A 23,210-nucleotide genomic window follows, 5' to 3' on the forward strand; every position below is an offset into this window, starting at 1 on the left:
GTTTATAGATCAAAAATTCTGCCACTTCTCCCCCCTAATTAGCACGTCCAAAAGACAGATAAGGAGGTATGTTGGCAGCCATCAAGTGTGAGAATTGATCAGATTTGAACAAGTGTACATTTGCTAGATTTTTCCACACAAATATCTCTTAATTTTTGCATTTTTCTTTAATTAATTGAAGCCTCCAAATTTTGCACAAAATTGGGCCCTTATTGGGATGAATGTGGGCCCCACAAATGGTTTGGGTTGGTTTAAAAAGATGACCCACAAACCAAATCACTATCACAAACTAATAAGAAACTTTATCAGTTACTATTCACTAGTAACATTCCATAATTTTTCCAGAACTCCAAAAATTCATTTCTCTCCATGATAATTCACTTTTAATATGAGAATATGATCTGGAAATCTTCATAATTTTTCACCACCTCTAGGTATTTATTTTGAATTTTCTCCAATTAGGCCTTTATTAGTGAATCTAAGGGAAAATAAATTCCCTAAAATTAATTCTTGAGCTTCCAAGACCTAAAATCAATTTTATAAATTCAAACAAACATTTAGATGAATCTTCCATCAATCTCCCAAATTTATTTAGGCCTCTAACTCATTAAAATAATTGTTTTCCTTCATTTCCCCAATAATTTCCTAAAAAACCTCTGTTTACAGCAAAATTCCGTAATGATTTATTTTCACCAAAATTCTACCTTTCGGGCCTCAACCGAGTTTTCAAAACCTCTACTCTACTCGTTTCCCATTTTTAGGAGATTTTCTAGAATTTTTCTCAAATTTTCCTGTTTTGCCCTTCCTAGACTGATAATTACGGAAATACCAGCCCAAATCTTTTCGGGGTTGCATATCAAAAGTTGTTTCATCTCCCCGTCTAGTTTCTATATTGACCCTCATCCCAATTTTTGATCCTTTATTGCCAATGAAAATTTTTGGGATGTGACATTCTCAACAATGCCTTAGCCTTTGCATAAGATCTCTATCATCCTTACAGTTCATCTTTCTTGCTTTCTTTTTATGTCTCCTTGTCATTTCACTTTAGGACCTACTGAATCTGAAGGTTTGATCAAATGGAAGCTAAGTCTCCCATAGCAACCAATTTTGGATTCATGGGTCCTTCCACCTTATAACAACTCCAAAGCAATTCAAAGACCATGTTCATGGCATGGAATAACTTGTGATAATTCAACAGGAAGTGTGATTGGAATAAACTTGGCTAACATAGGTCTTGACGGTACCCTTCAAAACTTGAACTTGTTTGCATTTCCAAATCTTCTTCATCTTGATCTTAACTCAAACAACCTCACTGGTTGCATACTAGAAAACATCGGGGTCCTTTCTAAATTGCAACTCCTTAACCTTTCTACTAACCTCCTCAATGGCACTTTACCTCTTTCTCTTGCAAATTTGACTCAGCTTTATGAACTTGATGTTTCTTGAAATCCCATAACTGGGACATTAGACCCACATCTTTTCCCAGATGGTTCTGGTCAACCCAAGACTGGATTGATTGGGATAAAAAATCTTCTCTTTCAAGACACCAATCTTGGTGGTAGAATCCCAAACGAAATAGGAAACATAAGAAATTTAACTATATTAGCTCTAGATGGGAATAGTTTCTATGGGCCCATTCCCCTATCTCTTGGAAACTATACACATTTAAGTCTTCTTAGGATGCCTGAAAGCCAACTCTCGGGCATGATTCCCCCAAGCTTTGGTAGATTAACTAATCTATCTGATGTGTGCTTCCGCATGAATAGTTTATATGGTCTTGTTCCTCAAGAATTCAGAAATCTTTCTTCTTTAACTGTCCTTCATCTTGTTGAAAATAACTTCTATGGAGAGTTACCACCACAAGTGTTCAACGGTGGAAAGCTTATTAATTTTAGTCTGCCTACAATAGTTTCATTAGTCCAATACCAATGACCCTCAAAAATTGCTCATCCTTGTATAGAGTTTGACTTCAGCATAACCAATTGACAGGTTGTGTAGATCAAGATTTTGGGGTGTATCCTAATCTTACTTATATTGACATTAGCTATAATAGGATACAAGGTAAGTTTCCTGCAAATTGGGGTTCTTGCGAGATCTTGCAATCTCTTCTCATGGCTAGAAACTCAATTAGTGGCACTATACCAGATGAGATTTTTCAGTTGGACCAATTAGATGAGCTTGATCTATCTTCCAACCAAATATTTAGAGGGATTCCTTCCCAAATAGGGAATTTCTTTGGGATGTCTGTTCTATCTTTGAGTAGCAACAAACTTTCAGGTTTCATACCAACTAGCATTGGGAAATTGTCAAATTTGCAAACTTTAGACTTGTCGTCAAACATGCTAAGAGGACAAGTCCCTTCATAAATAGGTGATTGCACAAACTTGCTGCGTTTAAACGTGAGCAATAATGACTTATTTGGCAAAGTGCCATACCAAATTGGAAATCTTGAATTCTTACAAGACCTTTTAGACTTGAGTTATAACACACTTTCTGGTGAAATCCCTGGGGATCTTAGTAAACTCACAAGCTTGATAAGTTTGAATATATCTCACAATAATTTGTCAGGTCCTATCCCTAATTCCCTAACAGCAATGCAAAGCTTGTCAGTCCTCAATTTCTCTTACAATAATTTGGAGGGTCCTATACACAATAGTGCAATTTTCAATTCTTCTAATTTAGTGGATTTGAGCCATAACAAAAACTTATGTGGGAGGATCCATGGTTTGCAACCATGCAATGTCATAATTATAAAACCAATTGGGGGAGGTAACAAAAGAAAAGTTGTGATAATTGTTACTACTTCTATAGCAAGTGCACTTATTGTTTTGTTTGTGCTACTTTTGATTTGTGTCATTCATGGTAAGAGAAACTTAAGAGCTTTAGAATATAAAGCTAGAGTCAACAGGGAAAATCCATTCTCAGTGTGGCACTTCGACGGCAAAATCATGTACGATGACATAATTGAAGCAACTGAGAACTTCCATGAGAAATACTGCATAGGTTTAGGAGCATTTGGAAAAGTCTACAAGCTGGTATTTCCTGGGGAGGATAAAGTATTTGCTATAAAAAAAGTTTGCATATGAAGAAAATAGCTTAGACATTGAGAATATTAGAACTTTTAATAATGAGATCAAATCCATGATGGAAACTCGCCACCGAAACATTGTGAAGTTGTACGGATTATGCTCATAAGGGTTGCTCACATTTTTTATTTATGAGTACATTGAAAGACGGAGCTTATCTAATATGCTTAGAAATGATAAAGAAGCAATAGATCTGGGTTAGTCAAAGTGGGTTCATATTATCAAGGGGGCAGTAGAGGCTTTATCATATGTGTATCATGATTGTGATCCAGCCATTGTTCATAGAGACATATCAAGCAACAACATTTTGTTGTCTTTGAATCTTGAAGCCAATGTCTCAAATTTTGGCACAGCAAGGTTCTTGAAGACTGAATCATCAATTCGAACAACATTTGCTGGCACATATGGGTATGCTACTCTAGGTAAGTCAATATAATTAATATATATATGCTTCTTAGTTTATTTTGCAAATTATTATTTACTCCATGACGTTGTGTACTTTTTGCAGAGCTTGCATACACAATGGCAGTTAGCGAGAAAGTTGATTATATAGCTTTGGTGTTTTGGCTATGGAGGTGCTTATGAGAGAGCATCCTAGAGATTTGATATCACGTATTCAAATGAATGGGATTGGTTATATCAGGTTGGAAGATATTTTGGATCCTCGCTTATCATCAACAAGGCGCCACAATTTTAAGAAATTGGCTTTGATTTGGCAAATAGCTCTTTCTTGCTTACAAATCAGCCCTCAATCTCGACAAACTGTGAGAAGCATTCCCAACATGATTAAAATAAAGACTTTTCATTATACTTGATTGACGTATGTATGCTCAGCCTATCTACCTTTTAAACACACGTGTGTGTAGAGATATATACTATCTCCTGTCCTTAATACAAAAGCTAGTTAACTAATTTGAGTAGATTAAGTGCCTGTTTGGGTCAGCGTTTGGTGGCCCAAATGTGGCTTATAAGTGATTATAAGCTCAATGGAAATTTTGGTCCGTTTGGCAGAGCTTTTTAACAATTAGGCTTATGAATTTTTAAGCCACTTCAACTCAAGATTGAGATAAGCTGGGGAGGAGGAGCTTCTGATCACATGGAAGGGCTTATGGACCGCTCTGACAGGGAATTTATTCCCTTTACTTTTCTCTTTCATCTACCTTCTTTTTATTTCCTTGTGAGTGAGACTCGCTTTTATTTTTTTAAACCCGAGCCCCCACGCTTGCTCCGTTTGTGCTCTCCTCGACAAGGTTTTGCTGTGGAATGTTGATTCAAATTTGACGAAAGTGATTTCTAGATCCAAGCATATCCAAAAAGTATTACTTTTCATACCTTGCCGCCTCTCGAAGCCCCCTCAATCGTAGAATAGAACTAATTGTTGGTAGCTTTTAACGACACTGGCGTAATGTTTCGTATTTGATTAATTTTGCTTAAGCATTCTGGTAATAGATAAATGCATCTTTTTATCTTTAATTAATTATGTAATATTATTTAATTTCATTTTGTTGCAATACTGTAAATTGGAGTTAAAAACATGTTTACCCATTCAAATTATGTTTCGTTTTATATTTGTAATATTTTTTTCCATTTCTCTTATGTTTTCAAATTTAATTCCCTCGACCAATTTCACCTCTTCATATTAAATTAACAATAATTCATTGTATTATGTCAATTTATTTTTTTTCATGTTTCACTTTATATTAAAAACATTTGTTATGATTTTTTTAAAATTTTAAAATTTAATTCACTCGTTAATTTGACTTCTTCATACTAAATTATTTTAATTTTATTGTATTATGTCAAATCATTTTTTATCATATTTCATTATTTATTAACACTCATACCCATTTGGGTAATTTTATAACTAAACTTACTTTTACTCAACTATAATCCAAACAACTTTTTACCAATCTCACTTTTGTAAACTAGCTTTTCTGAACTCCAATCCAAACACAATTCAGCTTTACCAATTTAGCTTTTACCAACTTCACTTTTTCATAAGCTACTTTTCCAATAAGCTGCTTTTCCAATCGCTCATCCAAACGGACCCTAAAAAAGTTTAAGTTAGTTTTTTTGGGTAATAAAGAGGTATTATCTTTTTTTTTTGGGTGATAAATAGGTGTTATCTTCTATAGCATATCCTTGTTAATAATATGTATTAGCTAAAACTACTATTTGATAAAACTTTTAACATGTGCAACTATTACAAGAACTATTTTAAAAAAATAGATAAATATGAGAGACAAAATTGATTGAGGTATTATATTTAGGACCAAATTGAATATTAAATTAGCTTTTATATTAAGGATCGGAAGTCGTATGTATTACTATTGTGTATGTCTGTTTTATGCATAGTTGTTTTACACAATTTCTTTTATAAGTGTCTATAAATTTATGATACACTAATTCATTTGACTTTTATGATCAGGTACCAAACGCTAAAGCTTCAGACAGCATCAATCATGGAATTTTGTACCAGTCACCATTGTTGCTTACTTATAACAGGCTCGCTGCATATGTTTTCTTTTTGCCTTTATTGTGATGTTTTTCGTATAAATGAGTATCTTTGAATCTATTATCAAATGAACTATGAAATTTTAGTTTGGTGGCATTTGTCGCATGTAATAGATACAGATCGAGTTTAATTTTATTTGTCTTTTTTTTTGGTTAGCTTTCATGTTTTTCTTTTGAAGAAAAGATAAAATGCCATTAATGATGAAATAACAATCCAAGTAAAATTAAATGAGATACATAAAAAAAATTTAACTCTAATCTAGAAAATGAAGCTAGAGGAATACAAGATAAAATTTATTGTTAGCTTTCTTGTATTGATGATGATGGTTTGTGTGTCAACAAATACTACTTACAACTCAAATGACACAAGGAAATTATGAGCTTTATACCCTAAGTGACTAAAACACGGGTGTGTGTATGTCGGGTGTAGGGTTAAATTATCTCTAAAATATATATTACTACCTCCAATCCTTAATATAAGAAGTGGTTAGAGATCAAATTTGATCATAAATATAAGAACTCAATATATTTTATCTCCCATTTTTCCAAAATATCCTTATTGGTTGTAAAAGGTTCTCACTAAGAGATAATTTCAATTATCTAATGCATATAATTGAAGAGGATAGTTTAAAGACACCAACATATTTGGCAAATAACTAATTTAACTAATTTTCTTAATATTTTTAAATTAGTTATATCTAACTGATATAAAGTCCTTATAAAAAAAGAGCACTAATATGAAGAGTCTTTGTTGGAACTTCTAAAAAGGGAAAATAACAATAAAAAATCCTGGAATATATAAAATTTCAATTAAAATCATATAATCCATACAGAAGACCCAAACTTTAATAGGAGTTGTGAAATGTGGGTGAAAAGTTGAAAACACTCTTTATTAATAACAAGTTCACTACTATAAATAACAACTTAAGTATTAGATATAACAAATCTACAATTGCAACTAACAATTTCAAACTTCAAATGACAAGTATTACAAATAACAAGTCTATATTAGGAAATTATAAGTTTAGTACTTGTTTGCCATGCAATGTAGACCACAAGTGCATAGTGGCAAGTAGTATAAAGGTATCGTTTTCTTAGAGACTAAGGCTAGACAAGCTGGAAATCATGATTGTATCCTTGATTAGGTTTAGTGAAAAGATTTTGAAAAGGAAAGTGTAAAAATAAAATGCTTTGAAAACAAAGATTAAAAAAGAGTTTAAAAACTTGAATTCAAGACAAATAAAGACATATGATTATTTCTCACTATCATACTTCATAAAACTTGATTGAAAACTCCTCATTTAGTGTTTTCATGACAAAGTATGTTAGTCCAATGTTCATATAGTGTTGATTAAGCTTTCTCAAGTCAAAACCAAATTTTGCAATCTTAATAAACTTTTACAGCCCACTACTACAAAGTAGGCCACTACCTCCCCCCTTAATGTCTTTTTGGTAAGAATCAAAGGACTGCAACTGAGAAAAACATATTGAAGAAAAGGTCAATTTTCTTTGATCTTCCATATTGGTGTAATCTTGATGTGGGAGACATAGTCTTCATATGATAAATGTAGAGAAAAATGTGTATGGTAACCTAATTGGTACTCTTTTGCATATACCAAGAAAGACTAAGGACAGAATTAATGTGAGACTAGACTTGGCAACAAATGGAAATAAGAGAATGCTTACATCTATCATTGAGAGAAGGTGGTAAAAGGGCTTATATAAAACCAGTGGCTCACATATTGTTCAAAGTCGAGAAAACAAGCTTTTGTTGATGTTTACATGGCATTAAGGTTCCACAATTGTACTCTTCTAATATGAGAAGACTTGTTTCCATGGATGATTTGAAGTTGATAGGATTGAAGTCTTATGATTATCATGTAATGATGCAACAATTATTACTAGTGGCTATTCGAGGCATTATAAAAAATGATATGAGAAACCCTATAACTAGATTGTGTTTTTTTTTAATGCTATTTGTAGCAAATTCATTGACATTGACAAGTTGGATAAATTAGAAAATGAAGGTTATGTTATTTTGTCACAACTAGAGATGCACTTTACTCTAGTATTTTTTGACATCATAGTGCATTTAATAATTCATTTTGTAAGAGCGATAAGGCTTCGTGGCTCTATTTTTCTAAGGCAGATGTATCCACTTGAGAGGTACATGAAAGTCTTAAAAGGATATTCTAAAAATCCTTATAGACTTAAGGCATTAATTGTTGAGAGATATGTAACTAAGAAGGCAATAAAGACACGGTCTCGACATGAAGATGGAGAGAGTAGGGGAACACGTGTCACATCCTGTAAAAATTGACCTTGGTAATGGATATGAAAAATTAAGTCAAGGGCCAATATGGAAAGTAGACTGGCTGATAAAGTCAAGCATGATATAAAATTCGGATAGGATCTGGACTGATATCTTTGAAATTATCGGTCCAAGAAGGAAAAAATGAAAATTTTGAAAAAAATTCCAAAAAATGGTTAAAAGGTAAATTAGAGGTTCTGAAACCTCAATAGAAGCCCTAAAGGTGAACATAGTTATTTACAGAATTTCATGAAAACACAGGTTTTTCAAGAAAAATAGTAGAAATTGAGTGTGAAAATAATTATTTCAACTATTTAGAGGCCCCAATAATTTCAAAAAAATGTGGAATAATTACATAAATATATTTTGAAATTTATAAAATTGATTTCAGGCATTGAAAATCTAGGAAATTATTTTGGGAAATTCATTTCCAAAAGTTTTACTGATTAAGGGCCTATTCAGGAAAAATTCAAAATAAATTGTTAGAGGAGGAGAAAAATCTTGAAATTTTTCAAATAATATTATTTTATTTTAAGAGGATTTTTTATGGAGAAAAATATAATTTTGGAGAACTAAAAAAATTATGAAATGTTAGTAGTGAATAGTAACCAATAAGCTTCAATTTTGTTTGGAATTAATATTTATGAGTAGGCTCTACTTTTTCTTTCTTTTTGGATCAGAATTGGGCTTTATTTTGAGCCAAGAAAAGCTCAAAATTTTGTGCAAAATAGTGGCTCAATAATTAATTGGATTTAAGTCCAATTTCAGCAAAATATCAGTAGGAATGTTCTGGAGACTAGACACATGGCATGATCTGGAAATTGGAGGGCTTGATGGTAGCCACATGGCCAATTTTGGTGGCAAATTTTAGCCATTGATGAGGGGAAGAGATCAGATTTTTTGGCCTATAAATGCCCTCTCAATTTGAAAATATTTAGCCAAATAGAAAATAATAAGGGGAAGTGCTGCCAAACTGAATTCTTGACCTTGGAAGAGAGTCTCCAACCATGTAATTGGAAGGAAAAAAACACCAAGTTTTGATCAAGGGTTGATTGAGGTAAGTTTGAGTTTTGTTTTGGTTAAGATTAAAGCTTGTTTTAGTTGAAAATTTAAGTTGTAACCTAAGGTGAAATTGGTGCCAAATTTTGATATACATGAAGAATGATTAGTAATGGATAGAAACCATGATTTAGCGCTTGGAACTATAAGTTTAATTGATGTTTGGATTGATTTTTGGAAGAAAATCAAATTAGGTTTCTAAAAGGGGGGTAATTTGGCCATGACATGTTCATGAGGTAGGAGTTTGTTTTGATGTGTTTTGATGGTTCCAATGAGTTCAAAAGGTGTTTTTGTGTAGGAAAACACCAAGGGAAAGTGTTCAAAATCATTAAAATCAAAAATAAAATTTTCGGAACATATACTACCCCTATTCGGCCAATATTAAATGAAGAGGGAGGAATGTGATTTTGTAAAATCTGATTTGATATTTGGATTCCACATGAAAAATTGCATAGGAATGGACTAAGAGATTGATGAAAACAAAAAGGGAAAAACGATATCAACAATTAAGGAAAAAAGAGTTTAATTAAGCTTAATATCAAGCATTAGTGTTTATGCTTGAATTATTGATAAATTAGGATGTGTTTATGCATGAATTGATAGGTATTGTGCAAAGGAACAAGAAGGAACCAAGGGAATCAAAGAGGCCAAGAATCTTAGACTATGAGAGGTAGCATGGAATTCATAATTTATAATGTTAACTTGCTTGGTTGTTACATAATATAATTGCATGAATAATTGTTATGTTATGTTTGAGATTACTTGATGAAGATGATATGTTAGTTTATTGCATTGTATGCCTTGGATACATGTATTAATGTGTTATTTAGTGGATCGTGATGATTTTGCATAGCATAGAATATTCATGAATATATATGTAACATACCTTGCATGTTTGACATTTTTATTGTAATTCCTGCTACTAGGATTTCTATGAAATCTCATTCCTTTCAATGTATAAACAATCAATAGAAACCTCGAGGGATGTGTTAAAGGACAGGGAGATAGTATTTCGATGGAAGGATTATGTTATAAAAGGATATAGATATTGCTTACGCCCTATGTATATGTTTTTGTAATTTATTATGTATTGTTATGTATATTTATGGATTACGTTGGAATGTTACATCAATGATTAAAGATGCTTTATATGTGGGTAACTTATCAAGGAATCATGTTTAAGCATGTATTATATGATTGGCAAGGTTATCTGGAAGGAAAAGAAAAGAGAAATCAAGAATTGCATGAAAAAGGGATACAAGTTGACTTTTTAAGGGTCAAGTTTGACCAATGTGATTTTAAGCAATTAGATGAGTTTTGAGCTAAAATTTGGCATGCTTATAGATCTCATTTTTATCTTTAAAACAAGTAGTAATCCATCAAATTTGGAGTTTTGTATAGAAAGTTATGCCCCTCCAAAATTGGGCATAAATCCTAAAAAATAAAAAAAATGACTAAATAAATAGTACCACTTTGAACGAAACTGAGATTGATACATAAGTTCTAGATATCAATGATATTTGTCTTTTAAAGAGTATGTCAAGAACTTTCCATAAAACTTAGAACCATCTTATTTCAAACTTTTTTAGAATTAATTATGAATTTTTAAAGTTTGGCCTTTCTAAGGATTGTAATGAACAGTAACCCAAATTTAGGAAAATTTAAAGTTTGAATTTTTTTTCCAACCTAAGGCCATAAAGAATGACCAAATGCTTCCAACTGAGGTAAAATGAGGCATAAAAGTAAGATGTACAACATGAGGGCTTAAAGTGAAGAATATGTGTCATGATGAAGTGTTACAAGCACATTTATACATCTTAAATAAAAAAAGAGTTTGAAAAAAAAAGTATCTAAATAAAAGTGATATGTAAATTGCTAATAAGCACAAAATATTTATAGCATGATTCAAAGAAAAGATATTGAATAAAATAAGTGTGTCTGAGACAATAAAATGGTTAGGTTGGGGACCTTGTTTTGAGCTTAGCACTTAGAGTGGATATAATATAAAATGAGTATTTATTCTACATAAAGGCTCAAGATGACAAAAGTACTGTGTGATAAGTCTATATTTTATAATTAAAAAGATTTATATTTTGATTTATTTGGTTAAATTTCTAGATATCTTATATCTATTTAATTATCTTTTGTAGATTTTCCTCTCTTTTATCAATTATAGGATAAAAGATGATCTTACAATAAATCTACTCAAATCTTTTATTATCCTTACTGCAAGAGATATAAAATTATTGAGAGAAGAAAATATCACAAATAAAAGATAAAATAAAAGGGGAGTAATATTTGCTTAGAGGTGTGAGTAGAGCCGATAATACGAGTCAACCCGCCGGTTATGGGTTGGCCTGTGGCGGGCTCAAGGACTGATGGGCCGGTCCTAAAAAGACCGACTTCTAGTGAGCTGATATTTTTCCAACCCAACCCACCAGGGCGGGTTGGCGAGTTAGGCCTGCCAACCCGCCACTTTTTTAAAAAAAAAATTTTTGTGCCTTTTGTTTTCTTTTAATAAAATTTATTCTAATTCTTAAACATCTAAAATAAAATATACATATAGAAATTATCATAAATAAAATACGAAATCCAAAGTTTTAAACATTCCAAAATACTACTATAAGCATACATGATACATCATCCTAAATGATTAAACATACATCCCAAATTAAAACATAACAAATCTAAATTAATAATAATACAAAAACAATGTTACAAATCACTATCAAGCACTCAACCATGAGCTACTATTCAATGTTGATATAATTCAAACAATTATATGAAGATGTGAAATTATTTGGTTGAGCTTCATAAGTAGAATCATCTTCTTTTTGCTCAACTAACTTTGCTATAAGTAAAATTTATAATACAAAGTAAAATATATATTATATTATGGTAATTTTAAATAATAAGAATGAGATAAAAGACCAAAGAAGTAAACATAATTATATTTGAGGGAGGGAAAAAATTTTAAAAATAACATAGGCCGGCCTGCCAACCCTGCGGGTTAGCCGCTACGAGTTCAGTCTTAGAGGTTATTGGCTCAAAAGATCTGTTTTAAAATGAGCCTGATTTTCATCAACCCAACTTACCACTTCTTGGAGGGTTGGCGGGTTAAGCCCGTGTATTACCAGCTCTAAGCGTGAGGCATGCGGACTCAAAAAATGAACCAATTGCAATGATATAATATATTATATTATATTGATTGAATACAAGGAAGGAGATAAAAGGATAACGGTGGCAGCAGTAACATAAGGCAAATCATCTAATATATTATATTATATTGAAGATATATGGATAAGAGGACGTGGATTCAAGGGAGAGAAGATGCAAAACCATTATAAATAGGATCGGAGGAGACGAGAAAGCAAGCATCAGAGAGTATTCCCAGAGGCAGCAACAGAGCATTGTTTGTGATAGCGAATCAGTGAAGTTACTATCTTGGTTCATCCTGTGACAGCAACAGCTGAGCAAGGGACCTCTATTAGATCCTTGACAGTTTATTCCTCTTTTCTTCTTCATTTGTTCTGTCATGTTTGGAGATCTTAGAATAATACTATTTATGGTTTATTTCATTATGAGTTTCTAAATTTCCTAGTTAGGTAGGGATGTAACCCAGCTTGGAGTTTTATCAGTTCTGTTTTGACTCTTTTTATGGCTTTTATGAATATCTTTTGATTTTTATATCTATTTCTCTTATTCTTCATGTGGATTTTATGACTGGCCACCATTGATCTAAATTATGGGTGATCTTGATGGATTGGGAGGTGAAGAGAGAACCTAGATCTAGAGAAATAGACATAAACATTTAGGCTAGGGATAGTTCTAGATATTTATGGTGACTTAAGATGATAGCTTCAAGGTTTAATTAGTTGTTTGGGTATCGTGGGAATGAATTCAACTCTAATTAAATAAGGACTAATAATTCGGGAGAATATTAGGACACTTTAGGAATAGTTGTCACTATAATAAATTAAAGAGTCAATTCAAAGGATAGAAACTAGCAACTCGTAGAATAAATCCTCAACCCCAAAGCTTTAAGTGATTAATTTTCCTCTTATATTTGATTTTCTCCTGCTTTTAATTTATTATTTCATTGTATCTCATCAATCAATTCATCTATTCTCATTGTTACTTATTTGGATTAGTAAAAATGCAACCTCCCTGTGGGTACGACCCTAGATTACTCTAGGATTTTTACTACATCAAGCCTGTACACTTGCGAGAGCGATCAAGTTTTTGGCGCCATTGCCGGGGAGGCTACAGATTTACTAATTCTTCAAATTTTATTTTTCTTTATTTTTTATTAATTTTTGTTTTTATGTTTTCTCTTTATCTTATTTTAATTTTTGTTTTTTATGCAATTAAGAAGTTCTGGTAACTCTACTTTGACTCCTATTAATTTAGGAATTGAACAGTTTTGCAGAAAAAATAGAAGTCAACGAAGAAGAAAGATTGTTGAGGGTGCTATTGTTCCAGAGCAAAATATCACGTTTCATGATATTTAATGCCCCCTTTATTACTTCTAATCCATCTTGCATTAAGCTAAGCACTGCTACGCGCAATTATGAATTTAAAAATATGCATCTAAATGCACTATCTAATTTTAATGGGCATACAATTGAAGATGCATTGGATTTTATAAGGAAGTATTATGCAGTAATTGACACATTGCTGTTGAATGGCTTATCAAATGACGATTTGAAGTTGCGTTGCTTTTCGTACTGTATAAAGGGAGGTGCTCTTCAATGGCTTCTGTGCTTACCAAAAGGTTCTATAACATCTTGGAATCAAATGTATGCGCAATTTATGCTAAAATATTACTCACCACAAAAGACTTTAGAGTTAAGGGACAAGCTTCACTTCTTCATGCAACAAGCTGATGAGTCATTCCATGAAGCATGGGAGCGGTATAATCTCCTTATTAGCCATTGTCCTCATCATCAATTCCCATATATACTCTTAATGGACTTTTTCTATAATGGGCTCACATCGGACAATCAAAGCAAAGTCAATAATACAGCTCATAGGGATCCAAATAACATGATAGCTGAAGAAAGAGAGGACATTTGCAAGACTCTAGCATCAAATTCAAGGCAAAAGTCAATTTAAGGAAGAAGGGCAGTGGCTAACGAAGTCACTACTTCAGACCTCTCTCTTGACTTAAGGGATTTAACAAAGAGTTTGAATTTATTAGTGAAAAATTTTAATCCTGTCAATTCCCTTTCTACTTCATCTATTAATAATTCTCTTCATGCAGGAAATAATGGTGATTATGTGGAGGAGGCTAACTATATGGGTGGCAATCCCAAAAATGACCCATACTCCAACACATATAATCCAGGGTGGAGAAATCATCCTAATTTCGCTTGGAAAAATTCTACCCCTCAAAGGCCACAAGCACCACCAGGTTTCTAACAGCAAAGAAACATAATCGAGGATCGCACAACAAAGTTGGAGGAAGCTTTAACTCAAATGGCCACTCACCAAGCTAACCACATAAAGAAAATGAATCAAGAAATTGACCAACTCAAGCAAGCAGTTGCATCAACTCAAGCTTTTGTAAGAAACATAGAGTCACAGATGGGAAACTCTATGAAAAACGTGGAAGCTCAAATAAGCAATTTGTCTAGGTTGCTTATTGGATAGGGTCAAAATAAATTCCCTAGCAATACTGAAGTCAATCCAAGGGAGGGAATCATGGCAATCACCTTACAGAATGGTAAAGAACTTCAAGAAGCTCACATTGGGCCTAAAAAGACTTATAATAAGGTAAGTGATAAGAAGAATACTGGAGATGATGATGAGGTAATTGAAGTTCCCAAAGCTAATAATGTGATTCAAAGTAGTCCTTCTCCATCTGGACTCAACCCTTATGTACCTCCTATCCCATATCCTAAACGTCTTAGAAAGAAAGATCAAGATTCAGGCTTCTAAAGGTTTCTCAAGATGTTAAGAAATATCCAAATTAAGCCTTAGCAAAAAGCCCTTCTTATCTCAAATACATCAAGGATATAGTTTCAAACAAGCAAAGGTTGGAAGATTATGCCACAGTGCCACTTACAGAGGAGTGCAGTGCAATTATACAGAAGAAGCTACCACCCAAATTGAAAGATCCATGGAGTTTCACTATTCCTTGTGATATTGGTTCTAATATTATTGAAAATTGTTTATGTGATTTAGGTGCTACTGTTAATTTGATGCCTTATTTTTTATGCAGAAAGCTTAGGATGACAGATATTAAACCGATCAATGTGACCCTCCAGCTTGCAGATAGGTCAATTAGATATCCATGAGGTGTGGTTAAAGATATCATAGTTAAAGTCGGTAAACTTTATATTCCTGCTGATTTTATTATTTTAGATATTGAGAATAACTGGAACATCTCTCTAATATTAGGGAGGCCATTTTTAGTAATTGGTGGCACTTTGAATGATGTATGTGAAGGAACATTACTCTTTCGAGTAGGTGACCAAAACGAATTATTTCAAGTATCTAAAGCTACAAAGTTTCCTTAGTTTGATGAGAATGTTTTTAGCATTAATGTTATTGATACACTAGCCCAAGAACATCTTAATAGGTACTCATACAGTGATCCTCTCGAGGCATACATCACACTAAGCTTAAATAAAAAAGAAAGGGAGGATGAGTTTATAGAGACAATAATGAGTTTGGATGCTTTTGAAATTGAAAATAAACATCATACAGGGCATTATGAAAATCTAGGATTAGGCAATTTATTGCCCCTCCCCTCCCCAGACTCACCACCCTCTGTTGAATTGAAGCCCCTGCCCTATCATTTAAAATATGCATTTTTAGGTGATTCTAACACTTTTCCTGTTATAGTTTCTTTGGTTGAAATTCTAAACAAGAAGAAAAGCTGTTAAGGTTCCTGAGGGAGTTTAAGTTGGCTATTGGATTTTCTATAACTGACATAAAGGGCATCAACCCCTCCATTTGTACACATAGAATCCTTATAGAGGAAAATTACACACCTAAGGTGCAACAATAAAGAAGGCTTAAGCCACATATGAAGGAAGTAGTCATAGCAGAAGTTTTGAAACTGATTAATTCAGGTATTATTTATCCTATCTCTGACAATTCTTGGGTGAGTCCAATGCCAGTAGTCCCAAAGAAGGGAGGTATAATTGTGGTAAAAAAAATGATAAGAATGAGCTTCTCTCTACAAGAGTGGTAACTGGGTGGCGCATTTGTATAGATTATAGAAAATTAAATAAAGCAACGCGTAAAGACCACTTCCCTCTTTCATTTATCGATAATATGTTGGAAACAACAGCAGGGCATAGTTATTATTGTTTTCTAGATGGTTACTCTGGGTATTTTCAAATACTAATAGCACCAGAAGACCAAGAGAAAACAACTTTTATTTGTTGTTATGGTACTTATGCTTATTGTAGGATGCCCTTTGGGCTTTGTAATGCCTTGCTACTTTCCAAAGATGTATGATGGCTATATTTTCGGATATGGTAGAGGACATAATTGAAATCTTTATGGATGATTTCTCTGTATTTGGTGATACTTTTGATTTTTGTTTGACTAATCTTTCTAAAGTTTTACAGAGATGTCAAGAGACGCGTCTTGTACTTAATTGGGAAAAATGTCACTTTATGTTGAACGAAGGTATAGTCCTAGGCCACAAAGCTTCTGAAAGAGGGATTGAGGTGGATAAGGCAAAGGTTAAAACTATTGAAAATATGCCTCCACCCACCTCAGTAAAAGGCATAAGGAGTTTCCTAGTCATGCAAGCTTTTACAGAAGATTCATTCAGGACTTTGCTAAAATTGCTAAACCTCTCACTAACCTTCTTGTGCAGGATACCCCTTTTATTTTTGATGATGCTTGTTTCAGTACTTTTAATAAATTAAAATATGCTTTTGTTTGTACTCCTATAATTGTTCCCCCTGATTGGAGTCTCCCTTTTGAAATTATATGCGATGCTACTGATTTCGCTATAGGGGCTGTTTTAGGTCAAGGAAGGAACAAGAGCTTACATGTCATCTATTATGCCAATAGAGTCTTGGAGCACAACATAATTATGCTACCACTAAAAAAGAATTTTTTGCTGTGGTTTTTGCATTTGAAAAATTTCGATCCTATCTTTCTTATTCTAAAGTGATTGTTTATACTGACCACCAAGCTCTAAACTATCTATTGAATAAAAAAATGCTAAAGCTAAATTGATTAGATGGGTTCTTCTTTTATAGGAATTTGATGTTGAAATTAGAGATAAAAAGGTTGCAGAAAATCTAGTTGCAGATCATCTCTCTTGACTAAAACATCTACCCCAAAATAATACTCCTATAAATGAAGAATTCCTAGATGAGAGACTTTGGATGGTTAAATCTCTACCTGCTCCTTGGTTTGCAGATTTTGTTAATTATGTTGTTACAGGTATAGTCTCTGATAGTATGAATAATTATCAAAGGAAGAGATTCCCAGCAGAAGCAAGACATTACCTTTGGGATGAGCCACTTCTATTTAGAAGGTGTGCAGATGGGATCATACAGAGATGTGTGCCAAATGAGGAGATGGTCCAAATTCTTAAAGGATGCCATTCATCACCTTATGGAGGCCACCATGCTGCTGATAGGATGGCAGCTAAAGTACTTCAAAGTGGGTTTTATTGGCCTACACTGTTCAAGCATGCGAGGACCTTTGTGACAACTTGTGACAAATGCCAACGAACAGGTACCATTGGCAAGAGGCATGAGATGACCCAATAAGGTATATTAGAGGTTGAACCTTTTGATATTTGGAGCCTTAACTTTATGGGGCCTTTTCCTCCCTCCTACGATAATCTCTATATACTTGTTATTGTTGATTATGTTACTAAATAGGTAGAAGCTGTTGCATTGCCAAATAACAAAGTATCTAACGTGGTCAAATTTGTTAAATAGATTTTTTCTAGATTTGGTCTCCCTAGAGCCATCATATGTGATAATGAGGTGTATTTTAGGAATCACCAATTCAAATCCTTATGAGGCAAATATGGGTGTCATCTTCGAGCAAGCACCACATATCATCCTCAAACTAGTGGCCAAGTAGAAGTCTCTAATAGGGAGCTAAAGGGAATATTGGAAAAAACTATAAGTGCATCTAGGAAAGATTGGTCTATAAAGTTGAATGATGCATTGTGGGCATACAGAACTACATATAAGACACCATTAGGTATGTCCCCTTATAGACTAGTATATAGCAAGTCATGTCATCTTCCTATAGAGATTAAGCATCGAGCATATTGGGCTGTGCATGCTTTAAACTATGATTTGAAAGCTGCAGGTGACAAGTGTGTTCTCCAACTCAATGAGTTAGATGAAATTAGAAGGGAGTCCTTTGAGAATGCTCGTATATACAAGGAGAGAACTAAAGATTGGCATGACAAAAGAATTCTAAAGAGAGGATTTAAAGTTGGGCAAAAAGTTTTACTATTTAACTCCTACTTGAAACTATTCCTAGGTAAGTTGAGATTAAGGTGGTCTGGACCTTTTGAAGTTATAGATGTAAAGCCGTATGGAGCTGTTGAAGTTCAAGCTAATGATAGAAGGACATTTGTGGTTAATGGACAATGGTCAAAGTTATATTATGAAGGAGTCTAAGTTGAGACATCAAAATCCATCTCTCTTAATGAAGTCTAAACCTACTACAGCTGCGTCTAGCTATAGACATTAAGTTTAGCGGTGGTTGGGAGGCAACCCAATAAGTTTTCATTTATTTTATTTTATTTTGTTTATTTTCCTTAATTTGTTCATATTTCATTTTATTGTCTATTATCCCCATAATTTTTTCCACAAGGACCTCGCTCCAAATTTTTTGTAGAAAGATGATGTATTATTGAAGAGACTTAAGGAAGAACTCTATATCATAATCAGAAATATAAAGCAGGGGAGTACTACTTTCTTTCTCTTTTCTTTACTTTCTGTAACATTGAGGACAATATTTTATTTAAGTGTGGGGGGGAGAATGAACTGATTGATTAGCTAACATCTTGAATATGCCCACTTAATTGAAAATTTTTCTGAATTTAAATTCTTGACTCCTGTTTTTCATTAAAATTGTCATCTTGATTGCATTGATACTTGCATGAATTTTTTAAGTCCAATGTTGGTTGTGATTATTTTTTATTGATTAAAATTCTAAAAGCCATCCTAGAGAGAAGTGATTTAATGCATTGAGAACAACTGAAGTCTTTAGTGAGGCTCTGTGAACAGGACTGTAAGAGAGATAACCTTGTTGGAAGTATTCTAGGCCTTAAATTTTTTAAATTGTGTGATTACCTCCTATGCTAGTTTCTCTTCAGAACAGTCTTAATTCTCTTATCTGTTGTCCAACTTATGTGCAATTCTTTAATATGATAGAGGCATTATAATTCTAAATCCTTTTTATCCCAAACACAAGCCATACACATAATATATCCCTAGTTACCCCCTTTGGGCCTATCACTTTTCATTAGCCATCAATTTTATAGAAAGTTATATATGTATGAATTTTTTTATATAGCATTTTTTATTCATGTCAGAAAATTACTATTATCAGGATATTGTGCTACATCTTTTATATACAGGGTGCCAAAAAAAAGGAAAGGGAAAGAGGAAAAATGGCGCAAGAAAAAAACAATACAAGAAAAAGAAAGAAAAGCAAAATAAAAAGGAAAAAAACAAAAAAAAAAAAGAAGAAGAAGAAGAAAAGGAAGACATCAACTCTTACTAGCACACTTATCACTCCTACATCCCTTATGACATGATTTCATGTTATTTAATTATTATTACATCCATGCTATTACGTTCTATTTTTCACATTCGATTCATGTGGCCTTTCTCCATCATTACAAGCCTATAAAGACCTCTTGATTAAAGAACGCACATGTAACTGACTGTAGATACTTAGAACTATTACAAGCCTATGGTGGGGGCTAGTCTAAGTAGGATTGAGTGAAAGAGCCCTGAAAAAGGTGAGATGAGTGAAACAACTATATCCTTGAGAGTGCTCTCTTCCATCTTGTTCCCCTGTCTTAATTGTGTTCATAGAGATTGATTTTATTACATTTATTATTTTGTAACTAGGGCGGGCTTGAAGAATTTAATTAATTGGATTATCACTCTTGTGCTTAAACTTGATTAATTCATTTACTTGTTTTCAGTTGTTTATCATGATGTTTTCCATATCTTTGCTCAGGAGTATATTTTGATTTATTTGGTTAAATTTATAGATATCTTATACCTATTTAATTATCTTTTGTAGATTTTCCTCTCTTTTATCAATTATAGGATAAAAGATGATCTTGCAATAAATCTACTCAAATATTTTATTATCTTTATTGCAGGAGATATAAAATTATTGAGAAAAGGAAATATCACAAATAAAAGATGAAATAGAAGGGGAGTAATATTTGCTCAAAGGCGTGAGGCATACGGACTCAAGGAATGAATCAATTGCAATAATATAATATAATATATTATATTGATTGAATACAAGGAAGGAGATAAAAGGATAATAGTGGCAATAGTAACGCAAGGCAAATCATCTAATATATTATATTATATTGAAGATATATGGATATGGATAAGAGGCGGTGGATTCAAGGGAGAGAAGATGCAAAACCATTATAAATAGGATCAGAGGAGACAAGAGAGCAAGCATTGGAGAGTATTCCCAGAGGCAGCAACAGAGCATTGTTTGCGATAATGAATCAGCGAAGTTACTATCTTTGTTCATCCTGTGACAGCAGTAGCTGAGTATAGGGCCTCTATTAGATCCTTCAATAGTTTATTCCTCTTTTCTTCTTCATTTGTTCTGTCATGTTTGGGGATCTTAGAACAATACTATTTATGATTTATTTTATTATGAGTTTCTAAGTTTTCTAGTTGGGGTAAGGATGTAGGGATGTAACCCAACTGGGAAGCTAGTTTTTATCAGTTCTTGTTTGACTCTTTTTATGGATTTTATGAATATCTTTTGATTTTTATATCTATTTCTCTTATTCTTCATGTAGATTTTATGACTAGCCACCATTGATCTAAATTATGGGTTATCTTGATGGACTAGGAGGTGAAGAGAGAACTTAGATCTAGAGAAGTAGACATAAATATTTAGGCTAGGGATAGTTCTAGATATTTATGGTGACTTAAGACTATAGCTTCAAGGTTTAATTAGTTGTTTAGATGTCGTGAGAATGAATTCAACTCTAATTAAATAGGGACTAATAATTCGGGAGAATATTAGGACACTTTAGGAATAGTTGTCACTATAATAAATTAAAGAGTCAATTCAACAGATAGAAAATAGCAACCCATAGGATAAATCCTAAACCCCAATGCTTTGAGTGATTGATTTTCCTCTTATATTTGATTTTCTCCTACTTTTAATTTATTATTTCATTATATCTCATCAATCAATCCATCTATTCTCATCGTTACTTATTTGGATTAGTAAAAACACAACCTCGCTACGGGTATGACCCTAGATTACTCTAGGATTTTTACTGCATCGAGCCCGTAAACTTGCGCGAGCGATCACTGTGCATAACAGTAGTGTACTGGTAGTACTTGAAGGGTTGCATTTCTCAAGTTCAAAAGATAAAAACCCTAAATCGGCATCTATGACTTATTATGGAGTGATTGAAGAGATACAAGAGGTAAACTACATCAAATTTAAAGTTCTTGTTTTCAAATGTAAAAAGGTCAACAATTAATGGTGTTGAAATAGATCAACAATTTTGATTTACTTTAGTTGACTTTTATAGGGTTGGTTATAAAGATGAACCCTTCATTTTAGCAAAACAAGTGAAATAGGTACTTAATGTCAGCGATCCAGCCAACAAAAAATTGTCGCTTGTTCTCCAAAGTAAGAAACGAAAGGATAGTGATCCAACTTTGAATCTTGATAAAACTCCATCTTTAACTATAAATCCACCTAGATCGAGTGAAGTAGAATTGGTAGATGATGATGAATATGCTGCTAGAGATTATCATTGTAAAGCCATATGTGATAACGCATAAAATAAGACTTTAATAATGAAATTACATCTTTAATAATGAAATTGCATGATGAAATTTTACTTTCAGTTATTTTTTTTCATTCATTTTATTGTAATTTGCTTACATAGTTCACTTTGATTTCTTAACAAGGACATGGACGATCCTAATAGGGACATGGAGGATGATATAGATCACACGAGTGAGACACCCATTAAAAGAAAGGGTAAAGGCACTACTAGGATTCCAGAGCTCATTGTACATCACGGTCATATTCAAAAGAAGCACGTTGATTTTGATCCTAAAATAAATCTGATTGGTGAAGAGAAGGATAGGTTCATTAGTTATATGGGCTTTATAGCCCGAAGCAAAGTACGTATTCTGCATCCTAATTAGAAGTTGATATTGACAAAAATGACCGAAAGGATTTGGGTAGAGATTAAGTTGTGTCTTTTCTTTTGTTATAAGTAGTTATAGGTATAATTGGTACTTTGAACTTAAGTATATATTGTATTTTATAGCAAACGTATAATATCCCTTCTACTGAACAAATAAAAAAAGCATTGGGTACAGCAAGTATGTTTGTGATGGAAAGATTTCAAGAATATGTTCACTAGGTAATACATTCAAGGGCCCAGGAAAGATGAAGATCCATGTGAAAAATACTCTTTTATAGATACATGAGAAATAGACTCCTTCATTGATTGAGATGATTGGAAAAGGTTCGTGGCATCATAGCAAGATCCTAAATTTCAAGTAAACTGCTTTGATCATTAACTTAGTATGAAATATTTTGTTTTCATTTAAATTAGTTCACTAAGTTTTTTCCCTATTTTCATAGAAATTAAATGCCATAAATAAAGAAAAGCAAGCAAAGATGCGTATCAACATTATATATCTCATGGGGGCAACAGGATGGTTGCTGAAACTATCATGCAGAATGATTTGATGGCACTGCAAGAAGTTGCAAAATCAGATCCTAGCATCATTGTTCAAGCTCCACCTCCTCTACCACGTCACAAAAAATGGAAGGAACAAAGGATGAAGAGGGGCTAATATATAAATCCAATGGTTGCTGAGATTGCCAAAAAAATTAATGAAATTGAAGAGCAAAGTAGCCAAGGTTCCTTGAGTAAAAAGGGAAAGATGGGCATTTTGGCGACAGTGATTGGGAAGCCTAATCATCACGATTGTGTTAGAGCAGAGCTGAAGATAGTTGGTCTTACCCAATATTTTGGACAAACT

At 33.0% G+C, this 23,210-nt stretch overlaps 1 protein-coding gene and 1 non-coding gene across 2 annotated transcripts; one reads left to right on the top strand and one right to left on the bottom strand.

Moving 5' to 3' along the window:
* Window positions 1–1,680: 1,680 nt before the first annotated feature.
* Window positions 1,681–14,391, top strand: LOC114729429 (LRR receptor-like serine/threonine-protein kinase GSO2). Its single transcript, XM_028916430.1, has 6 exons — window positions 1,681–1,873; window positions 1,990–2,277; window positions 2,812–3,035; window positions 3,313–3,508; window positions 13,601–13,744; window positions 14,234–14,391. The coding sequence occupies exons 1-6, from the start codon at window positions 1,681–1,683 to the stop codon at window positions 14,389–14,391; spliced, it is 1,203 nt and encodes a 400-aa protein (XP_028772263.1).
* On the bottom strand, window positions 13,817–13,922 carry LOC114729449 (small nucleolar RNA R71). The gene has a single exon (XR_003738750.1). It is a non-coding gene; the product is annotated as a small nucleolar RNA R71 (small nucleolar RNA).
* Window positions 14,392–23,210: the final 8,819 nt, after the last annotated feature.

The sequence above is a fragment of the Neltuma alba genome, unplaced genomic scaffold (genome assembly GCF_004799145.2).
Source record: "Neltuma alba isolate B1F8T4 unplaced genomic scaffold, ASM479914v2 tig00012634_pilon, whole genome shotgun sequence".
NCBI classification, from domain to species: Eukaryota; Viridiplantae; Streptophyta; class Magnoliopsida; order Fabales; family Fabaceae; genus Neltuma; species Neltuma alba.

Coding starts and splice junctions, on each gene's coding strand:
- LOC114729429 (XM_028916430.1), top strand. CDS start 1,681: ATGCCTGAAAGCCAACTCTCGGGCATGATTCCCCCAAGCTTTGGTAGA. Junction 2,278..2,811: donor GAGTAGCAACAAACTTTCAG/GTTTCATACCAA, acceptor CTACTTCTATAG/CAAGTGCACTTATTGTTTTG. Junction 3,509..13,600: donor ATATGGGTATGCTACTCTAG/GTAAGTCAATAT, acceptor ATACAATTGAAG/ATGCATTGGATTTTATAAGG.